Here is a 25,286-nt window from a genome sequence, read left to right as displayed (position 1 = left end):
GGCAATGGAGGTAATTATGAGGGCACCATAATGGGTTGTCAAATTGGTTGTTGGAGGTAAAAGGTGCAGGATGGCACTCCGAGACCTCCCATCTGAGCCTATGTGGCCCTACTGAGCCTATGTGGGCACTCAGATACCTCCCATCTGAGCCTATGTGGCCCTACTGAGCCTATGTGGGCACTCAGATACCTCCCATCTGAGCCTATGTGGGTGACATGACCAATATACCTGTGACCATGTATCTGTCGGCTCCATATACCCGTAGGCCAAGTTGAATGATAACATGGATAACATAGATAACAAGGATATAACCTAGCAAATGTACAGGTGTATCTATTAGGAGAGGGAAACTGGTGGAAGAACAGTTGTATATTGATGGCAAGGTGATTCCGTCTATTGTGAAAAACATGACAAATTTAGGGAGGCGGTACAATGTTGTTGGGCAGGAGCAGAAAATAAGAAAAGAGTTTGGTCTTGGTATCAGTTGGAAAGTGTGGGGTACTGTAAGTCTACAGCACAGGAGAAGAGACAGATGATAACCAGCTTGTTTTGAGAACAAGAGGAGCAAACTAGACGTTCAACAGCAATGCCTCAAGCAAAACGAGGGAAATAGATGAACTGGCATGATGTGAAGAAGAAGATCAACTGAGAGAGCTAGGGCCATGGATGCCACTGCAATTGGAGAGACATATGGGTCAGGGATGTGACTGCTTTGAGACCAGACATGACATTTTTTTTTCGGAGAGTAAGCACATTCTCTACTTTATTGCGCTAACTATTCTCTTTTGATGATGTGATGGAGAAAGCCTTTGAAAGTTAAAGTATGCAGAACTGGTATCAGAGGTAAGGGAAGGTGGCTGACAAGCACACACAGTGAAGATAGGTGTTTGAGGCTTTGTAAGTCGACACTAACTTTAACACTTCTGTTAGATTTTAGTATTCAAATATGGTCACTGAAAGGAGCTGAAAAAGGAAGTCAGTCCATGACTGAGGCCCTCATAGCAACCTGAATTGACTCTTGCTGCTGTGTTTCCAGAGTGGTAGTTGTTGGTGCCCACTTTAGGGCTTGAGGTTTGTCTGGTTATGTTGCTGATTGGATCATAAACAGCCACAGCAATGAACAGGAATGCCCAAAGATTTTGTTGGTATTTGTTGGTAGAGAACCAATCAGGAGTGTGGAGGAGGGTGGACTGTTGAGCATTCTGGAGGTGTCATGGGTTCTAATTCAACAAAACACAGACGAAGGAAGGTATCTGCTTGTAAGCCCAGTGAAATGCTCTTGAAAGCTACTCTTTTGATGATGTTTTTTGCCCACAAAGGTTGCTTTGTTGGTGATTTTTTGGATGGTAAAAGTGCTTGGTTGTTGACTGGCCACTCTGGTAAATCCCCTTCCTGTGACACTAGCAATTTAACACCTCTCCTGTGTGTATCTGAAATTCATTTGGTAAAATAAATCATTCTCATTACTGTAACATAAATTCTCATCCTCCATAACAGACTTTTCATTACCTTAATGCATAAAAATGCATAGATATTGTAAAGATGTTATTTCTCAGAGACAAAAAATTCTTCATTTTATTATAATATGTTCCTTAACTGTGCCCCTGTTGCCTTAACGAGTGGGTTTTGTTCAAAATATATCTATATCTAACAAAGAGATTATTTGAAAAATTGAACTCTACAATACACATTGTATTTCGGTAATGAGAGTTAATTCATTTAAAATGGAATTTAAAATATATAAAATATACATTTTGATGTGCAGTACTGTTCATTTAATATACTTATTTGTGTAAATGAAAAAAAATCAAAAAATAGTTTTCTTACTAATGGTCTCCGTTTGTCATTTACTATATCGGTAATGAGAATTATTCTGGATCTTGCTACCATAACATTGAAATAAAGTTATATTAAATTGTTTTACTATAATACTTTTATCAGAAAATAAAAGTTCACATTCTATTCAGTCACTTAAATAAAAAAAATCAATCAAATGAGGTAGATAATATTTTGTTGTCAGTTTGACAGGCTTCGTGAGATTCACCCTTCTATGCTCATGTGGAGGGACCCCTTTAGACAAAAATAAGTATTTCATCTTTGTAAGTTTAAAGACAGCGTGTAGAGAAGGACTGATTGTGCAGTCAGTGTTTTACTTATTTGCTGCCATCTTGCTAGGACTCGTTGCAAGATGGTGGCAGCGATCAGAGGAATAATCAGTGCATTACCGTTCCCCCGGTCCTCGTCATCTTGGCTTGCCTTCAAGGTTATGCTATATTCTAGATCATTGCAAATGCATATTCCAATCTTAGTCTTACCTACTGACATGTCATACAATATATGTTATGGTTTGGACCTGCAAGTGATTATGTGGGAAAAAAGATCAGTGTGGGCAAAACTATGACAAAACTGTCTTGCGGGTTGCATAAAAAAATGGCAGTTGAGGCCTTGTAACCTTGCTTTGCACATTTGTTTGCATAAATCCCACCACATGCAAAGATGGGATAAACAAAAACACACACACAAGCAGATGGTCCACATCTCACAACCAAATAGGTGAACATGGGAGGTGTGGGTCTCCTTGATTTGATTCTCACTAAACTACCTAACTCAGATTGAAGAAATACCATTGGATTACAATCCGGCTTTTTCACACAGAGATCCCGCTAAATTTGCGGGAAGAGGAGACGTCTTTTGTCTTTTTGTGTCTGAAAGCGAGGTGAAAATTTGCCATCATCACATCATATGTTGGACTTAAGTATTATCAGTGTTGGGAGTAACGAGTTAAAAAAAGTAATGTAATTAGGCCTACTGTAATATAGGCTATTGCTTTTTGCTGTAACGCGGTAATGTATGGCATTACAATAAAACAACTGGGTAATATTTTACTCGGTACAAACTTCAGTAACGCGCATTACAATGCATTTTAACCTGAAATTAAGTGGTGTTATGTTTTGATACACATTCGCAAACAACTGCGCAAATAGCAGAACGTATCTCCTGTTACTGGTTGAAGATGACTGGGGCTGGCTGCAACTGACTCGATGGACATAAGCCTATACGCTCATTATTCAATTTCAATTTGTCAGAGACAACTAGGATATGAAGAACAGTTAAGTGCACTTTGTGTGTGAAACCGAAAGATGACACATCTAGAGCGGTGCCACGCTAATCTTTTTGATTCTTGATAAAGCATAAATGCTCTTCATGTCAGCTTCGTGCTGTGAACTTGAATTAAAGAGAATGAAGGGATAGAAATGTAAAAAAGATGGGGACTTGGACTTAGGTCGCAAAAACAGTGACTTCAGACTTGACTTACGACTCCACTCAAAAGACTTCAGACTTGACTCGGACTCGAGCTTCGAGACTCCTGAACAAGCTGTATTTCATGCAATTATTGCTTTTTAATCTAAATTTATTCATGCATTTCTATTTTATTTTACTGCTACATATACTTTGTGAAACGTATAACGAGCGGCATGGCCCCTTTGCCATAATGTGCAATCTAACGCATGCGCTATGTGTGCACACTCACAGACATAAATACAGAAGATAAATAAAGAAGTCCTCCCGGAGTTGTGCCTTTTATCATTACTTTCGGTTACAAAAACTTGTGCACAGAGGAAATAAGCGAACAGCTACATGCAAGGTGTGTGGCACCAGGATAAATTATGCCTATTCAACAACGTCTGATTTCATCAGGCATCTCCAAACGCACCCAGATAGGTCAGTCACTTTAGGCCTAGCATATATCGTCACAGGTGACAAGCCAAATTCACAATTCCAAATTCATATTTCTAGATATTTTGGTAAAAGTAACTTAAAAGTAATACAATAGTAGTGGAATGCCTTACAATTCAGAGGCAGTAATATTATAATGTAACAAATTACTTTGAAATGACAGTAATAAGTAATACATAATACATTACGATTTTGAAGTAACTTGCCCAACACTGAGTATTATAGAGGCATGGCTGTTGTACAAAAAGAGACCTGCATCTGTCAGAGATGTTTGAATTTAAAATACATGTTCCCTCCTGTTTATGCGTGGATGGCAAGGCAGCAAAAAGAAGGGGAAGCAGTCTCAGATTCCAGTAGCTAAACAAAAGAGGACTCAGAAATATAGGCCCCGTTTCAGTCAGGAACTGCTTGCTTTCATAGCTGAAATTGCTGGGAATATTGACGTGTTTATTTTAAACATAGCCTAACATGGAAAAAGCAAAAACATATTTTTGCTTTTTAATGGGAAAATGTTACCATTCATCTCATATAGGCCTACTACATACAAAATTACATGGAAACGTTAATGAAGTTTAATGAGTAATTTATATCTAATGAGACATTACATTTACTTCCGCCAAGGAGGTTATGATTGTCTGATTGTCTGTCACTCTTCATGAAACTTGGTGGTAGGGTGTAACATGGTCCCTTTACATTTTGGAGCAGATCTGAATCACTGTGTAAATCCATAAAATTAGTTTTACCCTTGCGACATTAGCATCAAATTGTGAAATGGGGTAGGCTATTTGCCCCAATCCATTTACGTTTATTCATTTAGCCAACGGGATCATCCAAAACAACCTAATGAGGTTTGACATTCAAGCAACATCGCAAATGAGACCTTAGGATAACAATAAGTAGGCCGACTACTTTTACAAACACCACAAGTAGGCACCTAGAACAGTGTTTTTCAACCACTGTGCCGGGGCACACTAGTGTGCCATGAGAGATCATCAGGTGTGCCGCAGAAAATTACCCAAATGTCACTCACTGGTCCAGAAAAGCAACTGTTGCATCAAAGAATTAATAACCACATGCTCTCATTGATTGTATGATTGCACTATTTGTGGTATGCAGGCATTGTACAACGGGGCCTCATATCCAGTATTCACAGAATCATGACATATCCAGTTCATAACAACAATTACATTAGATATAGTCACCTACAAATGAAACAGAGGGCACTTGTTTTATTGAGCAGGTCTTGCATAGAAGCCATAATAAGGCCATATCTGTGTATTATTTGAAATTTTAGGCTATGGTATGTTTGTTTTTTCTTCACACAGGATGTTAGTGTGCCGTGGGACCATAGACTGTAAAAAATGACGTGGGACATTTTAAGTGTCAAAAGTGTGCCGTGGCATAAAAAAGGTTGAAAAACACTGACCTAGAGGACAAGAGTGCATACTACATAGCGCTCTAGAATCTTTGATAAGGCTGAGCTGTAATATAATGCTACCTGACGCTACAGGTTAGCTAGCTGCCTCCCTCTAGTGATGACAGTAAGTATCACCATTCCTTAAACTTATTCTTCACAATCAAAAGAATCAGATAGGCCTACACAAAACATAAGTATGCAATCAAATTTAGTTGCGTCACAACATCACCCATGCAATATGTATGTAGTATAGTCTAAGTATTTAATTAAACATCAGTATCAGTAATCAGGGATTAAATCAAATAAGATTTCTGTGACTGAAATTTTCAGACATTTTTGAAGCCACAATTTTTTAGGTCTACGTGATCAAAACTGTATTATACCGGGCTTTACCAAGGTGAAGTTAAATTTAGGGTTATTATACGGCTCTTCACAATGCTAGTAGAACGCTCCATTGACTTGAATGGGATTTCCCAAAGCTCTAGCGGTAAATAAATTCATGTAATTACCGCTGCAAACATATAATTACCGCTGTCAATGGCAACGGGTTTTGTGCTTCTGATAAGACTACGCAAGGACTGGAACTTCATTCAAACGTGAAAGGAGACGGTTGATCAGTTGTGTTCTAAAGACATTATCCCTAAATTATCCCTTAATATTCAACGGATATTAATGAATATTCAGATGTTCTGCCTCGTCTATTCACATGAACAAACACAATAAACAAGTTCAAAGTTTTTATTGGTTACAGCTTTGGAAAGACTTCTCAGAACACAAAAGACAATACATATGTTGGAATGACAATATTTTCTGGACTCAATATTCCTCCATGGGAGCTGGGGTGAGAGCGCTAAGGTGGCAAACAGTCTCCAAGCTAAGCAGCTGGTCTCCAGTGCACATACCAAAGAAAAACATAAAACATTTCTGCATGTCATTCATACATACAGAGAAAAGGCACAATTAGTAAAGCAGCACTGTCTGAGAGAACGAAACTCTGCAATCTGACATGCTCCATATTAGAGCTCTGGCCTGGACGAGACAACAATAGAACATTACTCTCATAACATCTCACAACTACAACATAATTTGCCCCTCTTTAGCCCCAGGTTGTACGGATGTTACAAAGCATCGCAGAGATGAACACAGATATACACATACATTTCACATAGACTTTTTTGAAAGGTGATAAAAACCAGAGCCAACACACCATATGACTGGAGCAACAAGGCTACCAAACCATGGTGCAGTAACTCCACTCCATCATCCTGCGTCACTGACAGATAGCGCTGTTGGACAGAACAGTGGCTCCATCTGTTGGCCATTTCCTCAGTCCGAGTCCTCGTCATCCAAATACTCTTCTGCGTTGCTTAGAGTGCGTGAGACGGCTGCAATGACACAATGACTTTTATGTAGGCATATCCTCTCCAGATACATACACAAGACTGCAGTATGTGCAGTTCAATACTCTAGCTCAGTGATGGTGAAAATGGTGTGGCATACAGACAGGTAAAGTATGAATTCTGGAGATCAGATCTTATGGAGAGCTAGTGTACAGAAGGGCTGCCGAGGTGTTGTGGACGTGGACTTACCGCTGCCCTGCTTTCTCTTCAGCAGAGAGGCACACTGAGCATTTGTGGCCATATCCAGTGCAAGTTTTTTCTCGTTGTTCACAAGGTCCGTCCTGGCATCTGGATTCAAACACACACACACACACACACACACACACACACACAAAATATTGCATTTAACACCCAAGCAATGGCCGGATACTCTGATTTAGCACAGATGAAGGCACATAAGAGACGAAATAGGAGACAGAGTGACAGATAGACCTGAAATTAAAAAAAGGCGTGAAAGACATGAATCTCACTTTTGTTGAGCAGCATCTCCACTATGTCACTGTAGCCTTTCCAAGCAGCCGCGTGCAATACTGTGTCCCCCAGCTTATTCTGCCGCAGAGGACACACAGAACAGAATAGTTTGAGCAACGTTTTAAAACAGGGATGGGTTTCAGTCATAAGCCTCTCCCTGACTTGGCCTGTAAAGTAACACAATGTAGGAATTCCCCTTTTTGTCAATTTCTAACAGACCGAGTGCCCATTAAGTGCCAAGATGGTACACAATTTGTTTAAAAGCGACGAAAAAGGTCATCCTTCTACCCGTGATAACAACTTTACATAGTGCAATACCAGGGGTTCTGGATGTGTATCAGTGATGTCAGAGATTTCTTATTGTAAGTTGGTGTGGCATGAAAATCAGTTTTTATAAGGCAAGGTCAAAGGTCACAAGCCAAACAGTACACAAGAAACTATCAAAGCTAACCTTTGTGGGCAAACACAACAGCCTTCCAGAGCATTTCACTGGGGTTACTTAGACTGAGTGGAACATAAAATTACATAGGTTATTTTACCACCAATGAATCACATTGACTGACTGCATTAATCAGAAAACAGGGAGAAGGCATTCAACCATTAATCAGAAAACAGGGAGAATAAGCCTGAAAGTTAGAGCTGAATTATGTTGGCGTATATTGGTGCTGATCCAGTGGTTGTCCTAGGTTACAGGAAGGCTTCACCACCTTTAACTGAAGCGTTCCGTTCGCGTAGCGAATCAACTGGCTACACCAGACGTGATAGCGGTGCTTACGTTAATAACCTTCTAAAACTATTTTTAAGTGCTGCGAACGGAGCGCTTCAGTTGTGAACCTAGTGTAGCATGTGTGTTAGAGTTAGAGATCTGAATTCAGTTGTGAACCTATGGGGTATACTACGAAGCACATATCTAGGCTATGTAGACATATAGAGGCTTGACAAAGCCTTGACTCAGGGGTATATGTTAAGTGATACTACGATTGCAGTTACCGTAAAACTCCAAATAATAGCCCGGGCTTTTATTTTCCCAAATCGCCAAACTGCACCGGCTAGTATTAAAGACAGGCATCTATATGTGACAGGCCTTTAATTCCCTTTACACAAAACTTTTCCTCTGCAAAGATGGAAAATATTATCGAATTAATTATTTCAAACACACTGAATGTCTACCTATATGACTAGGCTATCTGATGACAATTACGGATCATCATTCATTTAGTGTTGAGATGTTGTTCATTGAGTGAGATACATTAAGATCCAAATAGCGGGGATAGCAAGAACAGATGAAACACGTTTTAATTAAATGTAATCTACAAAGAGATCGTATCACACTGAAAGCTCATATTTTGTCACTAGCAAATAGCCTATATCGGTCCTTTGTCAAATACAGTTGCATTATCAGACCTGACCAAAACCGTTCAGGAATTATTTATGCAAAAGTGGAATGTGCTTAATGTTTAATTCTCCCTCCTTTTCGGCACAAATGAAACAGCATGAGAGAGCATGAACCATATTGTTTCTCCCGTTTTGTATTTGCCAAATTTGACAACAGTCTACATTCAAATCATAGCCTACTTCCAGGCGCGCGGGAACATATTTTTGACCACGAAGCTGAAGTTGGCCGCACATTCAGAATGCGGTGTAGTCAAGTTTCCATTCCACCTTAAATATTGCAATTTTCTACCGACAGGGGGCAGTGCTGACTGCGAATACGCGATGACACTGGCATTTGCCTAGTAGCAGACGAACATGTAGGCTACTCCTCACAGACGAATAAAAGCCTTTTTTTCTGGTGACTCCATTGTCGACCAATCTTTAAGTAAATGATCTATCTCGGGATAAAAACCTGCCAGAGAGGTTTCCTTATACACACTCTTAAGACCACCGTCATTTGCAATTTCGATCAACTGCTCTTCCTCCTGCGCTGACAAGTTAGGACTATTCGGGATATTGACAAATGGGTTGCGGACCCACTCATTGGTTTGCCATGGATCTTTGAAGGATGGGAAGTAACGCTCAAACTCATCTGAAAGCGCAACAAGCTGATCGCGCACCAGCTGCGAGAGAAAGGGCCCTGCCTCAGTCTCTCCCAAAACCCCCACTACTTTTTGGAACATATCAAATACACCCCGGTCCACTCGTCGTCCCTACAAATCAAGCTTGGCTTTAAATGCAGCGACTTTATCTGCCAGTTTAAAGACAGTCGTCATTCTCCCCTGGAGTGACAGGTTGAGGTCATTAAGCAACCCGAATATGTCACACAGGTAAGCGAGTTTTGACACCCAGTCCTCATCACTAAAATGTGCAGCTAACGGTGACTTTTTTTTCTGTAAGAAATCTCTGCAGCAGCTCTCGCAACTCAAACACTCTGGCCAGTGACCTGCTAAAGATGCTTGTTTTTTGTTGCTCATTCTAGCAGTTTAGCTAACTTCGTGTGACACTACCGTTCGCCAAGAACTGATCAAGTGAAGTGAGCTGACCTGAGGCTGCGCAGCACTGAAGGCAATATGTAAAAGTGTTGAATAGACCTTGCAAAATGCAAACATGCGTGCAATCAAACAACTGCATATAGGCCTATGCCATGTAAAAACGTGACATTTGCGAATTAAATTTAGTTTAGTTTGCATGCATTTTTTTTTAAACTCATGTCGTAGGCTATGGCCCGGTTAGAAATGTCCTGCGGCCCGGTGGTTGGGGACCGCTGCAGTAGATTACACGATTTCAGCTATAACTTAGCACATAACCTCCTCCCGACCAGGTTTGGTTGACAGCATAAGATACCATGGTGATATAGCGACACTAAAACAGATCCACTTTCGTGTTACAGCATAGCCTGGCTTTGAGCGCAACATACCTCGCTAACCCACTAATCGAGATTCATAGTACACCCCACTAGTGTAGCACGTGTTAAGAGTTAGAGATGCTTCAGTTGTAAACCTAATGTAGCACGTGTGTTCAGTTGTGAACCTAGTGTAGCACATGTGTTAGATATCTGAATTCAGTTGTGAACCTGTGGGGTGTACTACGAATCTCGATTAGTGCTAAGTTATAGCTCAAATCGTGTAATCTACCGCACACTGACCAATCAATTGTCTTAAAAACAAAGTTCTCTCACGTGTAGGATTCTGTCATATATCTGACAGGTGGAGCTCCGCCTCTACTAACATTTTGGATCTCGAATGTGCTTTAATAGTGCTGTGCGTGCAAATATCCCACTATGGACGTGCATACCATACAACTACTGATGACAATTGATTTATTTGATGTTATAGGTTAGACACAAAAAATTACCGCAGTGTAGATTAAGCTATCGCTCATGAATGCGGAAGTAATTGTTTTTAAATAGAGGCGGTCTTGTGCGTCTCCACGTTTCACGATTGGCCAACGTCATCCCAACACCGAGAACGCGCACAGATCTGAGCTGAAAGCCTAGTTTATAGACAAATATATCACATAACTGCAATCGTAGTATCACTTAACGTATACCCGAGTCAAGGCTTTGTCAAGCCTCGATATGTCTACATAGCCTAGATATGTCTAACGTGCTTCGTAGTATACCCCACTAGTGTAGGCCGTGTGTTAGAGTTAGATGATGAGAGATGCTTTAGTTGTGAACCTAGTGTAGCATGTGTGTTCAGTTGTGAACCTAGTGTAGCACGTGTGTTAGAGTTAGAGATCTGAATTCAGTTATGAACCTAGTGTAGGTCATGTGTTAGTTCTTCTCAGTATTGTAGCGTCGGTGGATGTTCATGTCTAACGTTGAATGAGTGTCTCCCAGAATGCAGTGCGAGTGAATGCTAGAATGTGTAATGTCGGTTATAATAGTTGTAGTTACGTTTAGCATGTTGTGTATTTGTTAGCGTGTTAGTCTCTTTGGTTGTACCTCATGTGTTTATCCTCGTGTTGATGTGTGTGGTAAACCCTTATTGTGTGTTACATGTGCGGCTGAGACTACCCCTGTGTTGCCCTATGTATGAGTCCTAGTATGTCTGAGTGTGTCTGAAACTGCCTGTTCCAATAAATGGCCGTCCTGGCCAAAGGTGATTCTTGTCTGAGGGTGAGATCGCTACATTGGTGTCAGAAGTGGGATGGGCCCCTCCCGGGGCGCGAAGATCTACGCCAGATCAAGATGGAGAAGAAGGCCGAAGACTAGACCAGCAAGATGGCGGCCAACCTCAGCAGATGTTCCAATTGTCCTTTTAAGGACTAGCCAGCACGCTGAGCTCGCAACTGCGGAGGATGGAGGACCTTCCGGCCCGGCGCGGGACCTGTGCAGGCGACCAGCGGGACCAGCCCTGCACAGCCGATGAGAGCTGCCAGCGCTGGAGGAAGCAAGGAAGTGTCCGCAGTTGGCAAGAAGTTCCCGGCTCGACGCCGATGTCGATGCTGCCATCATCCGAGGATCTCATCCAAAGAGAGTGCGAACTCTCTGACGACCTTGGAACACGACCACAGCGGCCGGGTTTACACCGCCAGCTACTGAAGAACTTCCAGAGCGTCAGCTGCTGGTCGAGAGTGTGATGGAGTCATAGCTGCTAGTTCGGGAGCTTGCGGTGCTCCAGCTAGTGACCAAGAGGGTAACGTCGACCTGTAGAGCCTTGGGAGCTATCGTTTTGTGGACTGTTTGAAGTTTGAAGTGCGCATGTTCCGGTTGACGGAAGTCTGCGCAATGTTTTTCACGTTTTGTGTGTGAGTTCCTGTGTGTCCCGAGCCTGCTGGGAGGGTCAGGGTCTCCATTTCCCGCCACAGTGGAGCATCGTTGTGCTCGAGAGACAGCCGACAAAGGTTCTACGAGAGGGCAGCGCGAGGAGGGACCTCGACGTGGACTGCTGACCGCCTGGAGATCGGCACACTGTGGACAGGTGGCAACAAGCCACGAGCTGTCACAGTAGCCAGAAGGGGCTACCGAACGTCCAGGGGTTCCAGCGTATCCGGGGGTTCGGCTTGCAGTGGGACTGTTTGCTGCTGTTTGAGGTAGCACAGCTGCACGGCGGGAGACCGAGGGCCTAAGCGACACCACGACCGGCCGGTTCTGGTGCTTGTTCGGGGGAGAACTGACGTGACAGAGGCAGCCGAGAGCCCTTCCAGTTGGGAGGGGTTATCGTTGGAGAATGCCGGGCCTTTCTACGGGAGCTGCTCCAAAGACTGATCGCCTGGGGTCGTAGTGGCCAAGAACGGGCCACCGACAGCCTGGGGATCCTACGTCTACAGAGAAGCTCCGGCCGCCTTGGACTCTCCATCTGCAGCCAGAGGCTTTCCGGTCACTTGGACTAAGCACTGGGACTGACACCGACGCAGCCGCAAGCGGTGAGCTGAGCGATCATTGCCGGGGACGACAATGGCTCGGGGGGCGGGGTTATGTAGCGTCGGTGGATGTTCATGTCTAACGTTGAATGAGTGTCTCCCAGAATGCAGTGCGAGTGAATGCTAGAATGTGTAATGTCGGTTATAGTAGTTGTAGTTACGTTTAGCATGTTGTGTATTTGTTAGCATGTTAGTCTCTTTGGTTGTACCTCATGTGTTTATCCTCGTGTTGATGTGTGTGGTAAACCCTTATTGTGTGTTACATGTACGGCCGTATGAGTCCTAGAGTCCTAGTATGTCTGAGTGTGTCTGAAACTGCCTGTTCCAATAAATGGCCGTCCTGGCCAGAGGTGATTCTTGTCTGAGGGTGAGATCGCTACAGTATTATCAAGTCTGAAAGGACATTACACACTAGCAACAAGACCCAGAAACATACACACGCTGAGACAAACCAAGCGTGGAATCAGCTGACAAGTTGCTGTTTCTATTACTAGTATGTAGTAAAACTCTGTGTTTGAATGTTCACTCACCTGTTGATTCAGCTCAATGTTAGGCTGGCCCAGCAAGATTTCCACAACATCTGTACAAAGAGAGCACACACTGAACATATGTTCTTCATTTATAAGGTGCTGTTGCTGTTTCAAAGATTGGTGTGGGCCATTGTGGGTCTTTTTTCCCCAATTCCAGTTTTCCATTTCAATTAAAATTTCCACCAAACATCATGTGCAAGCTATGCAAAGCTATCTTTACCCTACATACACTTTATTAGGCCAATATTTTACAATAGGGGGAGCTTTAGCACAAGTGGCCAAAGACCAAAGAGCTCATTGTGGACTTCAGGAAGTCTAAAGCTAGCACACACCCCCATGCCTCCTTGCCTGTGCCTGTTGAGGTGTCCACGATTTGGCAACCTTGACAGAAACAACGGAGGCGGACCCAATCAATGAGCACTGACGGGGGACACCTCACCTCACTTTTATTAGTTATTTTTCCAAAATTTCCATATAATAAAGATCCTTCCTCGAGCCTTTTGGATAACTGAAACAATATGATCAAGGGGGAAATAGCACAAGAACATAGCGTTCATAGCCTATAGTGTTTAATAAATTAGCACCCAGTGTTTAATAGAAAAGTTGCATAGGCTACAATACAAGTAAATAGGCTATAACAGACTCACCACTAGCAGGCCTAGGCTACAGCTGAGTGCAAAATCTCATCATCACTGTGTCTTTCCATTCATTTTGTATTTTCTTGTAAGATCCTGCTCAAAAGCAAATTGCACATAGGGCCTTCTGATAATATTGCAACATTGAACGTAGGCTATGTGATCACTCGAAATGTTCTTTAAAGTAGGCCTACAGAACTAACTAACGAAGTGGCTAGGCAGATGCACCAAATGTGATGGAAAGGACACTCGGCATGGCATTTAGTGTTTTGTGCTGATCTGACACAGTCAACTTTTATTGACTGTTAGTCTACTGTTTTTGAGTTTGGAGATGTACTGTTTTGCAGCGACAGGCTATGAATGCCGACTCCACAACTGTTGCACTTCCCAGCCAGTTGGTGTAATAGATTGCCCACTATGAATCAGTGACAATAACTCAAAGACAAACAATCCAAATGGATGACTTATTTAGAAATTTAAAATAGGAAGCATTTCAAACTTTTAAGTTATTTAACACCATCACTACCACACTTATGATGAGATTCATCACAGTTGAATAATTTTGTATACAACTGAAACTGGTGTGTGCACAACCTCTATCAATGTACATTTATACAAAAAAAGTAAAAATAAAAAATCAGGTTGTCACATTAATACCATCCAATCAGTTAAGCCAATTAGAAGCCAATTATTATGACATTATCAATCATTTTTTATTTAAAATGTGCAAAATTGTAAATGTCCTTGTTTGAGGTATCTTGTCAAGTTACCATAGCACTGAAATATTTCACAGGTCAGAGAACATTGACAAATTTAAAGTCTAGAAAAAACTGTAACACAGAAAAAAGAAAGGAAAATAGCAAACTCAAGTGTTGCGATATAAGCTTGTGAACTCAAGTCCTTGTGCTGTCCTTGTGTGAGTGTGTGTAACCTTAGCTAGTCGTGTCTCCTCAGTTGATGCCTTTAAGCACATCTAACTTATCAAACAGTGTTGCATTCAGATGACGCCTACGGAGCTGGTTAATCAGTCCAGCAAAGGTAAATAAACGCTCTTTTGGAGCAGAGGGGCTTGACCATGCGAGGGTGCCACAGACAGAGACAGAGATTTTGTGCTTTATAGATAGTAAGATAGATGTCATCACAGTGTTTCACAGAAAGTATTTTACAGTATTTTGAAAATACAAAAATACACAACACTGAAGTATTTTGATACAAAATACAAAGGATTTTTCATCATCACAATAAAATACAAATTCCAAAATAGTACTTTGTATTTGAAACATGTATTTTAAATACATGTATTAGAAATACTGCCCATCCCTGGTTACTGCCACTACATTGCATACTAATCTCAACCACCTTCTGTAAATCAACTGTATACTACTGTCTACACTGCACTATATTTATTGTCCTGTCTATGCACCACCTGCCTATACTTTGTATATGACATTTACAAGTGCTTTTTTTGCACTTCTGGTTAGACGCAAACTGCATTTCGTTGTCTTTGTACTTGTACTCTGCACAATGACAATAAAGATGAATCTAATCTAAAAAATCTAAAACTGGCGGCATCCTATGACGACCCAGGTTCAAGCCTGGCTTGAGGTCATTTCTCAATCCTATTCCCCATCTCTCTCCAACTCATTCCCTGTCTACTCTCCACTGTTCTATCAGCAAAGGCTAGAAATGCCCACTCATAACTATTTTTTGAATTCTAAAATACCGGTAAGAACTAGGGAAACCAGTGTGAAAAGGAATTTGGATGTTGAAGGCAACTTGTAATTAAGTTTAACTGTGCGTTTAAACTCGGAATTTAAACTCTGCAAAGATCCTCAGTAAAAAAAAACATCTTAGTGTTATCTGATTTACTACAAATCTGGTCCTAACATCAGAGCAGCAAACAAAGCAAAAGCCAATGTTTCACACACATAAAAATGCCATGTGAATGTGTGTGGATGTGTATGAAAGTTTTACCTCGATGTCCTCCATGGCAGCCCCAGTAGAGGGCAGTGTTTCCTGCCTTGTCCAGTCCATTAATTCCCACCTTATTCTCCAAACACTCTCTTAGCCAGCTCAGGTTACCTGCAACAAACACCACAAAGTAGGCAAAGTAGCACTCATCCTCAGGCTCAGACACAGGCACCTGCACACACTGCTATGGACCCTTTCAAGAGAGTTCTATTATCAGCATCATAGTTGGCCCCACAAGGCTTCCGTTTTAACATTCCATATGTTATCTTAATGCAGAGGAAGTAGATTGGGGCCCAAATAGAACGTTCAAGCATTGTTTTTGTTTTTATTGTTGAAAGGGTCCATAAGAGCATGGCGGCCTACTTCTTGCCTCTCCGCTACTCACCGCGCTTGGCTGCTTCGTGCATGGGGTTGTCTATGGACTCGGCCTGCTCAGCCACTGTGAAAGGGAAAGAAAAGAGAGGGACAAGCCACTCAGTTTTGTTGAGTACATAGTCTGTACAGCCGAAAGCTTAAGAGGCTTATTCCAAAAACTAAAGACATCATGCATGCCCTGTTTTTTTTAAGAATGTGGGCTATGGGCAACAGTGGGTGTCTTGGGTACTTAAGTGCTAGCGCTTAGCTTGTTGCTGCACAGATGACGTTGTTCAAAAGTTTGAAAATCACCCAGAGAATTACCAGTTTCCAGGAAAACTCAGTCAAATACAGTCAAAACACTGACAAAGTAAAACACAAGTTCTGCTTAAACTAAAAGTAAAAATTCAGCAAATTCAGCTTTCAGCAAAGAATCCACCATTTATAGCAATTACAACCTTACAGCGTTTTCTACTTCCCCTTACTAGCTTTGCTCTCGCATGATTAGGAGCAGTGCTCTGGGTCCTTGTGCTAGGCTGAAGGTTGAGAATCCTAAGTTGAAGGATAAAATGACCTCCAATCAAACACCATAAACAAGGTATGACATGCCGATATAAAATGAAACAACTCCGTTCCTCTTTTAAGATCCATTTAATTCTAACCATCTGTCCCACCACCACCACCAACGCCCAATCATACATCTGCTCCACCGATCTGTCTACTGGGTAGATCCATAGACAGTAGATCATGCCCTCCATTCTTTTGCACGTCATGATGTTTCTTCTCTCAGATCCAAACACCTCATATTATATATTTGTTGGTTTATAGCATCTTCCACCCGGTATGCGTATTCTTTTCCCCATTTTAATATTACTTGGGCCAGATATAGATTTTTTACTTAAAATTCTGAAAGATCAGGACCTCAGAGCCTCTTCACTGTTGAATACAATGCTGATGTTTTAAAGGAAAACTTGGCGGGATTTTCCCCTCTGCTGGAGAAATTGTGCATTATGCAATTTCAAACTGTGGAAAAAGGTAACGATAAAGCACATGGATTTGTTTACAAGTTAGCAAAACGGTTAGCATAAGTTCGGCAGACAATGTGGATGTTACAATGTAAGAAACACGATTTAAAACAAGTTTCTTGTTTCTCATTTCTCTTTCCGGGATGGTAGTCTCAAAAGGTTGGTTTTCCGCCTGGGGACGCTAGGGGCAGCGGGAAAAGTCACCATTTTCACCGGAACAGGTCATTTAACCATCCAAATGATTTCTAAACGGGTTTATTACGTTGAAATAGTTGCCAAGTTCACCTTTAAGAAAGATATTTCGTAATATTTAATATTCAACCCTCATTCACACAAGAAAAGTGCTCAAAGTGATTACGACCACTTGTGACTACACACAGACATTAAATAATCCTGAGAGAAATTTGATATAAGTGAAGCAAGTGAAGGTGGAAGGATAAGTTCCCCCCTAACCACTGCTCTTCTCAGAACCGCTAGTTAATTGGCTTGTTTTCACACAGCTGTGTGAGAAGAAAAATGTGTACCGTACTCGGTCGCAGGTGGAGTGATTGCTGATTCAACTTTAGCCTGTTGACTTCATTCACACATCGGACCTTATATCGTTAAATTACCACTAAAAACCACTGTTTCACCTTGTGTGTGAATGGGGCTTTAGATCCTTATAAGTAAATACTGTGTTAATGTTTTGCTGACTTTATATGATATCTAATGTCATGTTCCAATTGTACTTGTCCATTGCTGTGGGATTGATTCTTACATAATAGTATTCCTTACTATTTCTTAGTAGTATTCCTTACTATTTCTTTATTGTTGTTTGATTTCATTATTTTTCTTTCATGTCTTGTTTTTCCATCTATTATCACTACCTTAGTAGTAGAGGCGCTTTTAACTATGCTTTAGGCACTGCAGGCCTTTCCTTACCTACCTGATTTAAATATTTTGTATGACAAATGTTGGAATATACATATATTTTTATATTTATATCTATATTTATATCTGTTCTTTTCATGATGGAATTGCACTTTCACATGATAGGTCATGTGATCACTCATGGATGTATATATGGAGGTGTGTCTCCCCACTTGTTTCATGTCTGATGAAGGGCTACGGCCCGAAACGTTACACCTGGTGATATACCATTAAAAAACGCTAAGGAGCAGATTCTGGAATGCGGACTCATCATTCTTTTCCATGCATGTGCTTTTCTGTCCAGCACCCAGTACTCATCGTTTTTGGATGTGCGTGCTGTACCTTTGAACTCTCATGAATTTACTTTCTTCAACAGCCATGCAAACAATTAGATTTTTTAAACAAGATAACCTAGGTTTAACTAACATAGTGTGTCATTGGAACACAAGAGTGATGGTTGCTTAAACTGGGCCTTTTTTTACACGTCTGTAGATTCAATTAGAATTCTGCTGTTTCCAGCTGTATTAGTCCTCTACAGCAAACAGTGAGCACTATTAGAGTCATATCACTAATCAAGACACTGCTTCTCAGGACAATTTGCAGATTTGCAGTTGGCAAAAACAAAAGTGAAGGATCTGTGTTTGTGTGTGTGTTGAATACACTCACCATAATTACTGGGTATCAGACCAGTTCTTCCCCTGCAGGTTCCCTTCCACCAATTACTGTCACTCTATCAAGGACAAATCAAAATTGCACTTTATTTCATCCAGCTGCATTTTGCCTCCATTACAAGGAACAATGTTTTCTTGAAAGCTATAAGATAAGTGTAAATTGCCCCACACCACATACATAGAGTTCGGACTACAGTTCCTACTACATACATACTAATCTAATCTCATCAAATCAGCTTTTGATTTTGAATTTGATTAAGTGCATTGTAAAGCTGGTGATGTTAGCTACCTAGTTTAGTAAACCCAAAGGACAGAAATGCATTGTTGTCCTTAAGGAGACTATTTTCTGTGATATATTGTCTGGAAAATCTCTATCATCCTGTTATCACAGACATAAGCGTTAGAGATGTATATGTAGTAATAACATGGTTTTACTGACAAACAAATCATGATGTTAAGATGTTTAGTCTTTTAGCTATCCCTGCACCAGACTCTCCACCCTGGGTGGCAGGTCCTTCAGTGCCTTGGCCCCCAAACTCTGGAACTCCCTCCCCCAACCTCTTGGTTACTCTCCTTCTCTTCAAAGCACATCTCAAGACCTTTTTGTTTAATGATCACTTCTCCTCCACACCCAACACATAGCTCCATACAGATAACTTGTCTTTGTTGTATTGTTATTGTTTGTCTGTTGTTGTGTTTTCCTTCTACTATGCAAAGTGACCTTGGGTTTGAGAAAGGCACTATATAAAATAAACATTATTATAATGTTATACAAAACACTTTTATGCAAATGTACACACATAACTAGAACTTTCAACGCACCGTGTCAGAAATGTATAATATATCCCCCTCTTCGAAGTACAATTCATCTGGCTTTAAAAGAAAACATTAACTTTAATTACATGTTTTATAAAGTATTTTATAAAAACGTTTTACATTGCCATGGCAGCACATGCAGTGGCCTCAATACAAATGCTGCAGAGCAATTGAGAATACTCACTGTTCTGGGGTCAAAGGTGAATAGGGCCCTGAACACTTTCACCTGGCCTAAAACACACACAGAGACACAGGCGCAGACACACACACACACACATTATGAATTCACCATTAATGCTTCTAATGGATGAAATAATGACCAACAGATAAGAGTAATGGCTCTGAACAGTCTCTGAATCAGCTTCGGGATACGGGTAGCACTTTATGAAATAGCTAATATCCAATAATGCATCACATTAGGAACAGATAGGGTTAGACCACACCAGTGGTATGGAGGCCTGTTTCGAAAGCACATTAACTCAGACAAAACCAGCAGGTTGACATTATTAGGGAAGTATAAAAAAGCCATTTTGCTGACATATTGCGATTGCACTTTGATTTGTGATAATATTTTTGAATGTCAAGTGTCAGTTCAATATTCACTATATTGTACATTCCTTGACTCTGAAATGGTTGTTTGCTTATCCTTGTCTTATTGGGCAAGATTAGCACTATTTCTATTTGTTTTTTACTGCTGCCTGTGGTGCTTTGAGAGAGAGAGAGAGAGATAGAGATAGAGATAGAGATAGAGATAAAGATTGAGATAGATAGATAGATAGATACTTTATTCATCCCGAGGGAAATTTTAGGCATCCAGTAGCACAACCAGTAGCATAACCATAACACAAAAAACACACATACACACATATAGCTCACATACATAAAAATCCCTCACAGAAATGTAAAAAGTAAAGAGCATGTGAAGTGATTACATAGTTCTGGTATGGCCTGACCTTGTGATGCATGCATTGACCATGAAGGTGCTATGGTAGAGTGTGTTTCAAGTTGCTACATGTTCGTTCTGTTGCCTCAGCAAGTAGCAACTGCTTGACAATAGCTTTTGCATTGTATCTTTGTTTGCTTGCTTGTTCATCACTTCTGGTAATACCAAAAGCTGAAAAAAGCTGTTGAAAGCTGTACGATTAATTGCAGTCTTTGCGGTTTGCATTAGTTAAAAAGGCAATTTCAATTAAAAATGGATTCATTTTTCAGCCCTAGAAACCATGGCAAATGACAATGATAACATAGTGGAGCCTTCTCTGCTGTCTGTAGGGGCCACAACGTAGACAAGCGTGAGAATGTGAGGGTTGTCATTACTCTACTGAAGTTGTAGCCTAATGTTGCTGGAGAGAGTAGCAAGCCATATAGTGGTTTTACTTGATGTCCTGTGGCAGTTCTAAATGACATACTGATTAACACAGCAATCGTAAGTAAACAGTTTTTATTAAAGACTTTAAAGTGCAATATTTTTTTAAATTTTATATCATTATTGTGTTAAATCTGTCAAAATAAATGTGTCAAGATTCCTTAAGTACAAATGGTTGTATGCCTGACCCAGACTGGTATGCAACCATAAAGTATTGAGCAGTTCATCATACCAAAACTTAAGCTCTCTTCACCTATGAACTGCATTTAACAGATACATATTATTATTTTTAATGATCACACCAAATGACTAGAGGATAGCTGGACAGCTATCACCAGCATGTAGGTTTGCATTGCAAAATTCCAAGCCACACAATGACGCAGATGTAAGAATACTAATGTGTGGTCGCAGGAAAGGTGACAGAGCCATATTTCAGCTCAAGGTCAATAATAGACAATAGATTGCATGTCTTAAACATACATATTTTTTCCCCATAATGACGTTGCACCGAGCAAAAAACATAACTTAATTAGGAAACTAGTAAACTAGACTAGCTTCCAACCATATTAGCATATCAAGATGGTAAATGGACTGCTTTCATAAAGCACTTATTATGGTGCTCGAGGCACTTTATAGGCTAATGCCTCACACATTTACCCATACATGTTTCATACTGATGGCGGAGGCTGCCATGCAAGGCGTCAACCTGCGCATCAGGAGCAGTAAGGGGTTCAGTGTTTTGCTTCAGGACACATTGACACCAGGCCAGAAGGAGCCGGGACCGAGCCGGCAACCTTCCCATTACTGCTCCTCCTGAGCCACTGTCACCGTGAACAGGATATTCACTGGCAGTCTTTGAACAGTTGTATACATGAGGTCTGTGCACCTTGCAAAAACAAAGAAATTAAGGTAATTCATCCACTTTGTAATAAAGTCCTAAACTATGAACATTGTGCAATAATGTGCATTAGCTTGTACATAAACAGGAGTGGAGTGGTGGGAAAACACATGAAATATCATACTTTTAATTTACCATGCTGTCTCTGAAGCCACAGCAGCCTATATTCTGATTTCTGACATAATACATACAACCATACATAAGTAGGATGTATGGTTGGGAGGTTGTCTTTGCTAAGAGTGTACATTTATCAGGTTGCATGGGTATAGCCTACATCTGAGATTCCGTTCTTAGGGTAAATAAGACAATATGGTGCAGTGTTAGACATTGTTCCCTATTGCCTAATTTTGATGCAGATTTATTTTGGTCCAATGTACTTGAGGGATTTAGGAATTAGCTGTCTAGACTGATTTCAGAATCTCGTTATCAAAGACGGGAAAGCATCCAGCAATACATATGTATTACCTTTGTCATGCATGTGTCATTTTCAGCAGACATATCCCTTAACTTGACATCCATAATTCAGTGCTTCTATAACATCATCTCTCCTCTCACTTGTGTGAAATGAGTATTATCCATAATTTTTTACACTGTAATGCTGGCATCTATTAAAACTTGGTGCAGGCCTAAGCATCACCATCTACACACAGGCTAAAGACAAAAGATAGTTCGTCATGATGATTATCCCAACTGGACTTTTTGGGCACTGGTTATTATTAACCACTACTACACTAAAATCTCCATACTTTCATTGTTAACATTTCATCACTTCCAACCAATCAGTTGCCTTTTCACTATGAAATAATGTTCTATACAAGGTACGGCAGACACACTGGCAAAAGTCAACACAATAGTCCTGTACAATATTTTGGAGGCTTTTAAAACGATGTGATATTGTTCACTGTATTAAACGCTTGCGCAGGCTGGTACTAATCATAGGCCTGTATAGCATACCGTATATTCATTATGATAATACTAAAGATGAAAGGGTGTCCTAACGTCTCGTCTCGTTCCCTAATTAGTAGGTTGAGTATGTATAGATCGGAAATACATTCCTCAATGTGACGTAGGACCGAGAAAATGCTGAGTCTGGAAAGAAGAGGACTACCCCTGTTGCGCTTTCTTTTTCATCCTCAAGTTTACACGTTCTCAAAAATGATTGGACATTTCATCTTAGGAACACAATAGGCTATAGTTGTACAATGCCATACCCACTCTCCTAGATAAAATATGTTTGCTGCAAACATGCAGAGCCCGTTCAACATTGACGTAGCCCACGAGGGACTCCATCGGCATGTTGCCATTTGAATTCAACACTTCGATAACTTTGCAAGATTCAGAAGCGTTTCAAATAATTACAAACAATTGATTTAACTGAATAAAATACATCTTCATAGCCAACCACATGGTAGACACAACGAAGACCTACACCTTTTGGGTTTGAACTGAAATAGGGAACTAGATGACGCTAGTATACCATTATCTAAATCGACGGAGAATCCTGAAGTTAAAGGGTTTACTAATCAAACACCCATTACGCACACATGAGAGCCCGGTTGTAATAAACTGTTTTTAAAAACTCGCAAGCCAAGATAAGAGGTAATCGTCACACATAATCAGATCCTGACAAGTCTGTCAGTATGGGTGTGTTTCCTGTAGCTGAGCAGGTCCCAACTCAACACTGTAACTCTCCGTGCTAAGTTCCCAAAGAGCGTATGCACCCAACGCAGGTTTGGAGAGCATCGCCGGTTAAAAGTCTGATTGGTGTTAATTGCCTACCTGGTTTTGCTGGTTTGGGAGGAGGCTTTGACATGTTAGGCAGCTAAAAAGTTTAACAACTTTAGTTGAGAGTTGTCTAAATTTCCGCGCTGTACTCGGGATAGGCAAAACAAGGAAGTAGACAGAAAACGAACTTCAGTCCACAAATGCGGAAAACGCGCCGCACGCATGCGCAACGGTCCTTTTCTGTCATAGCCCAAAGCATATATACCCTTACAACATTTTTTACTCAAACGTATAGACCATGGGCCAGAGCAGAAGTTGGTATCACCAAAGTTGGCAAAATCTAGCAATGATTTTCGTAATCCTCTATGTCTGAGAGATATGTTTTGGTATGATAACCTTTTTTAAGTGGTAGCTTAGTTGTATTTTTACTAGCTTTTATACCCATACCCAGTACAATTCACAATACATGCCTATGTATAGGTATAGGTGTATGCAGGTGTGTGGGATGATGCGATATGTCTTAATCTATGTTATATCATATGTAGATGGCATAGGCTTTTAGAAAATATACAGTTTAGATGGATAATTTAGCTTTCCATGAATTACATAAAATGTATCCGTCATACACTTTTTCACCTATATAATATAGGATTAGATAGAGGCAAAAGACTAAAAGTGGGTGGGTCAAATCCAAACTCTTGCTATATCACATCTAGAGAGTATAGGCTTTTAGAAAATATATGGGTTAGATAGCTGAATACACTTTACACAGCTATTTTAGACCCATAACTAATAGCTGTCCATTGAAAATCAATGCATTTCAATGTAATGCAAAATACCAGAACTAAGGTATAGTGGTATGGAGGAAGTTGGGAGATGTCTCAATGAACATTATATCACATCTAGAATATATAGACTTCTCAGAAAAATATATTTTAGGGAAATTAATCTGTTTTCCTTAATGATACCAAAACTATAATGATCGGACATGCCATGATATTTCAATTCTAAAGAGAATGCATGTAGATCCTGCATAACTATTAGGTCTAAATTCTGCTTTTTCAATTTGTCTGGAACTAGATTTCTTTACTGAACATTCTACAGTACAAATTTATTTATTGATGAAAGGGTCTATAAACTGCCAACTTTAGAGTGTGTTGGTCAGTGTTGCCAGATTGGGCGGGTGCCCGCCCAATTGGGCTTCTTTTGACTTTCTCGGGCGGGGGAAAATAAGCTTTAGGCGGGCAAATAAAATTTTGAGTTGAATGGTTCTCTATGACAAAATCGTTGTTGGGGCTTTTTTTTGCTGAAGAGGGTGGGTTTTTGAGCGTGAATGGGCGGAAATCACTCAACCCAATCTGGCAACTCTGGTGTTGGTGTTTGCTGGGCCACGGGGCCAGTATGTGGATGGAAGCAGTTTAGTTAGGCTACAGAACAACAATGGCTGTTGTAGTGTCAAAAACAGATTACAAGGTGAGTCCTGTTTATTTTTATTTGTGTTATGATTTAGATGTGTGAGAATGAGTAAGGATATGACCAATGACTAGGCTACTTGTGAAAGACTAGATATAATAACCCAACCGGCCCAAGTAAGGTACTAACATCATTATCAAGCAATGATGTCTGCTGTAAACCATACTGTGGACTTCCCCAATTTGTGTGTGAACAAAATAAAGGACAAAAATTAGGGGCAGCCGTGGTCTACTGGTTAGCGCTTCGGACTTGTAACCGGAGGGTTCGAACCCCGACCAGTAGGCACGGCTGAAGTGCCCTTGAGCAAGGCACCTAACCCCTCACTGCTCCCCGAGCGCCGCTGTTGTTGCAGGCAGCTCACTGCACCGGGATTAGTGTGTGCTTCACTTCACTGTGTGCTGAGTGTGTTTCACTAATTCACAGATTGGGATAAATGCAGAGACCAAATTTCCCTCACAGGATCAAAAGAGTATATATACTTATACTTACTTAAACTAGATGTACCGCAGAGCGGTACAAAATACGACCGCCGCCCAGTCCAGCTCATGATTTCCACTAAAATAAGTCACGTTGAAAGGCATAT

General features: G+C 40.8%; 1 protein-coding gene and 1 long non-coding RNA gene across 2 annotated transcripts; both read right to left on the bottom strand.

The window, feature by feature from the left end:
* Positions 1–5,879: 5,879 nt before the first annotated feature.
* ostf1 (osteoclast stimulating factor 1) lies at positions 5,880–23,442 on the bottom strand. The gene is made up of 10 exons (XM_042100516.1): positions 23,285–23,442; positions 19,426–19,472; positions 19,248–19,298; positions 18,421–18,484; positions 15,852–15,905; positions 15,470–15,577; positions 12,861–12,910; positions 7,026–7,104; positions 6,745–6,843; positions 5,880–6,540 (listed from the first exon to the last, which is right to left on the bottom strand). Exons 1-10 carry the CDS (start codon positions 23,316–23,318, stop codon positions 6,482–6,484), a joined length of 645 nt encoding a protein of 214 aa, XP_041956450.1. The 5' UTR covers positions 23,319–23,442; the 3' UTR covers positions 5,880–6,481.
* On the bottom strand, positions 20,717–23,276 carry LOC121715128. The gene is made up of 2 exons (XR_006033532.1): positions 21,200–23,276; positions 20,717–21,144 (listed from the first exon to the last, which is right to left on the bottom strand). It is a non-coding gene; the product is annotated as an uncharacterized LOC121715128 (long non-coding RNA).
* Positions 23,443–25,286: the final 1,844 nt, after the last annotated feature.

This window comes from Alosa sapidissima, chromosome 8 (assembly GCF_018492685.1).
Source record: "Alosa sapidissima isolate fAloSap1 chromosome 8, fAloSap1.pri, whole genome shotgun sequence".
NCBI classification, from domain to species: domain Eukaryota; kingdom Metazoa; phylum Chordata; class Actinopteri; order Clupeiformes; family Clupeidae; genus Alosa; species Alosa sapidissima.
Note: the sequence above shows the minus strand (reverse complement) of the source record. Positions and strands in the feature narration are given on the sequence as shown.

Excerpts from the sequence above, each read along its gene's own strand:
- ostf1 (XM_042100516.1), bottom strand. The coding sequence starts at position 23,318 with ATGTCAAAGCCTCCTCCCAAACCAGCAAAACCAG. Across the intron at positions 12,911-15,469 it reads CTGCCATGGAGGACATCGAG|ATGTTGTGGAAATCTTGCTG; the intron begins GTAAAACTTTCA and ends CTCTTTGTACAG. Across the intron at positions 6,844-7,025 it reads GGAGATGCTGCTCAACAAAA|ATGCCAGGACGGACCTTGTG; the intron begins GTGAGATTCATG and ends GTTTGAATCCAG.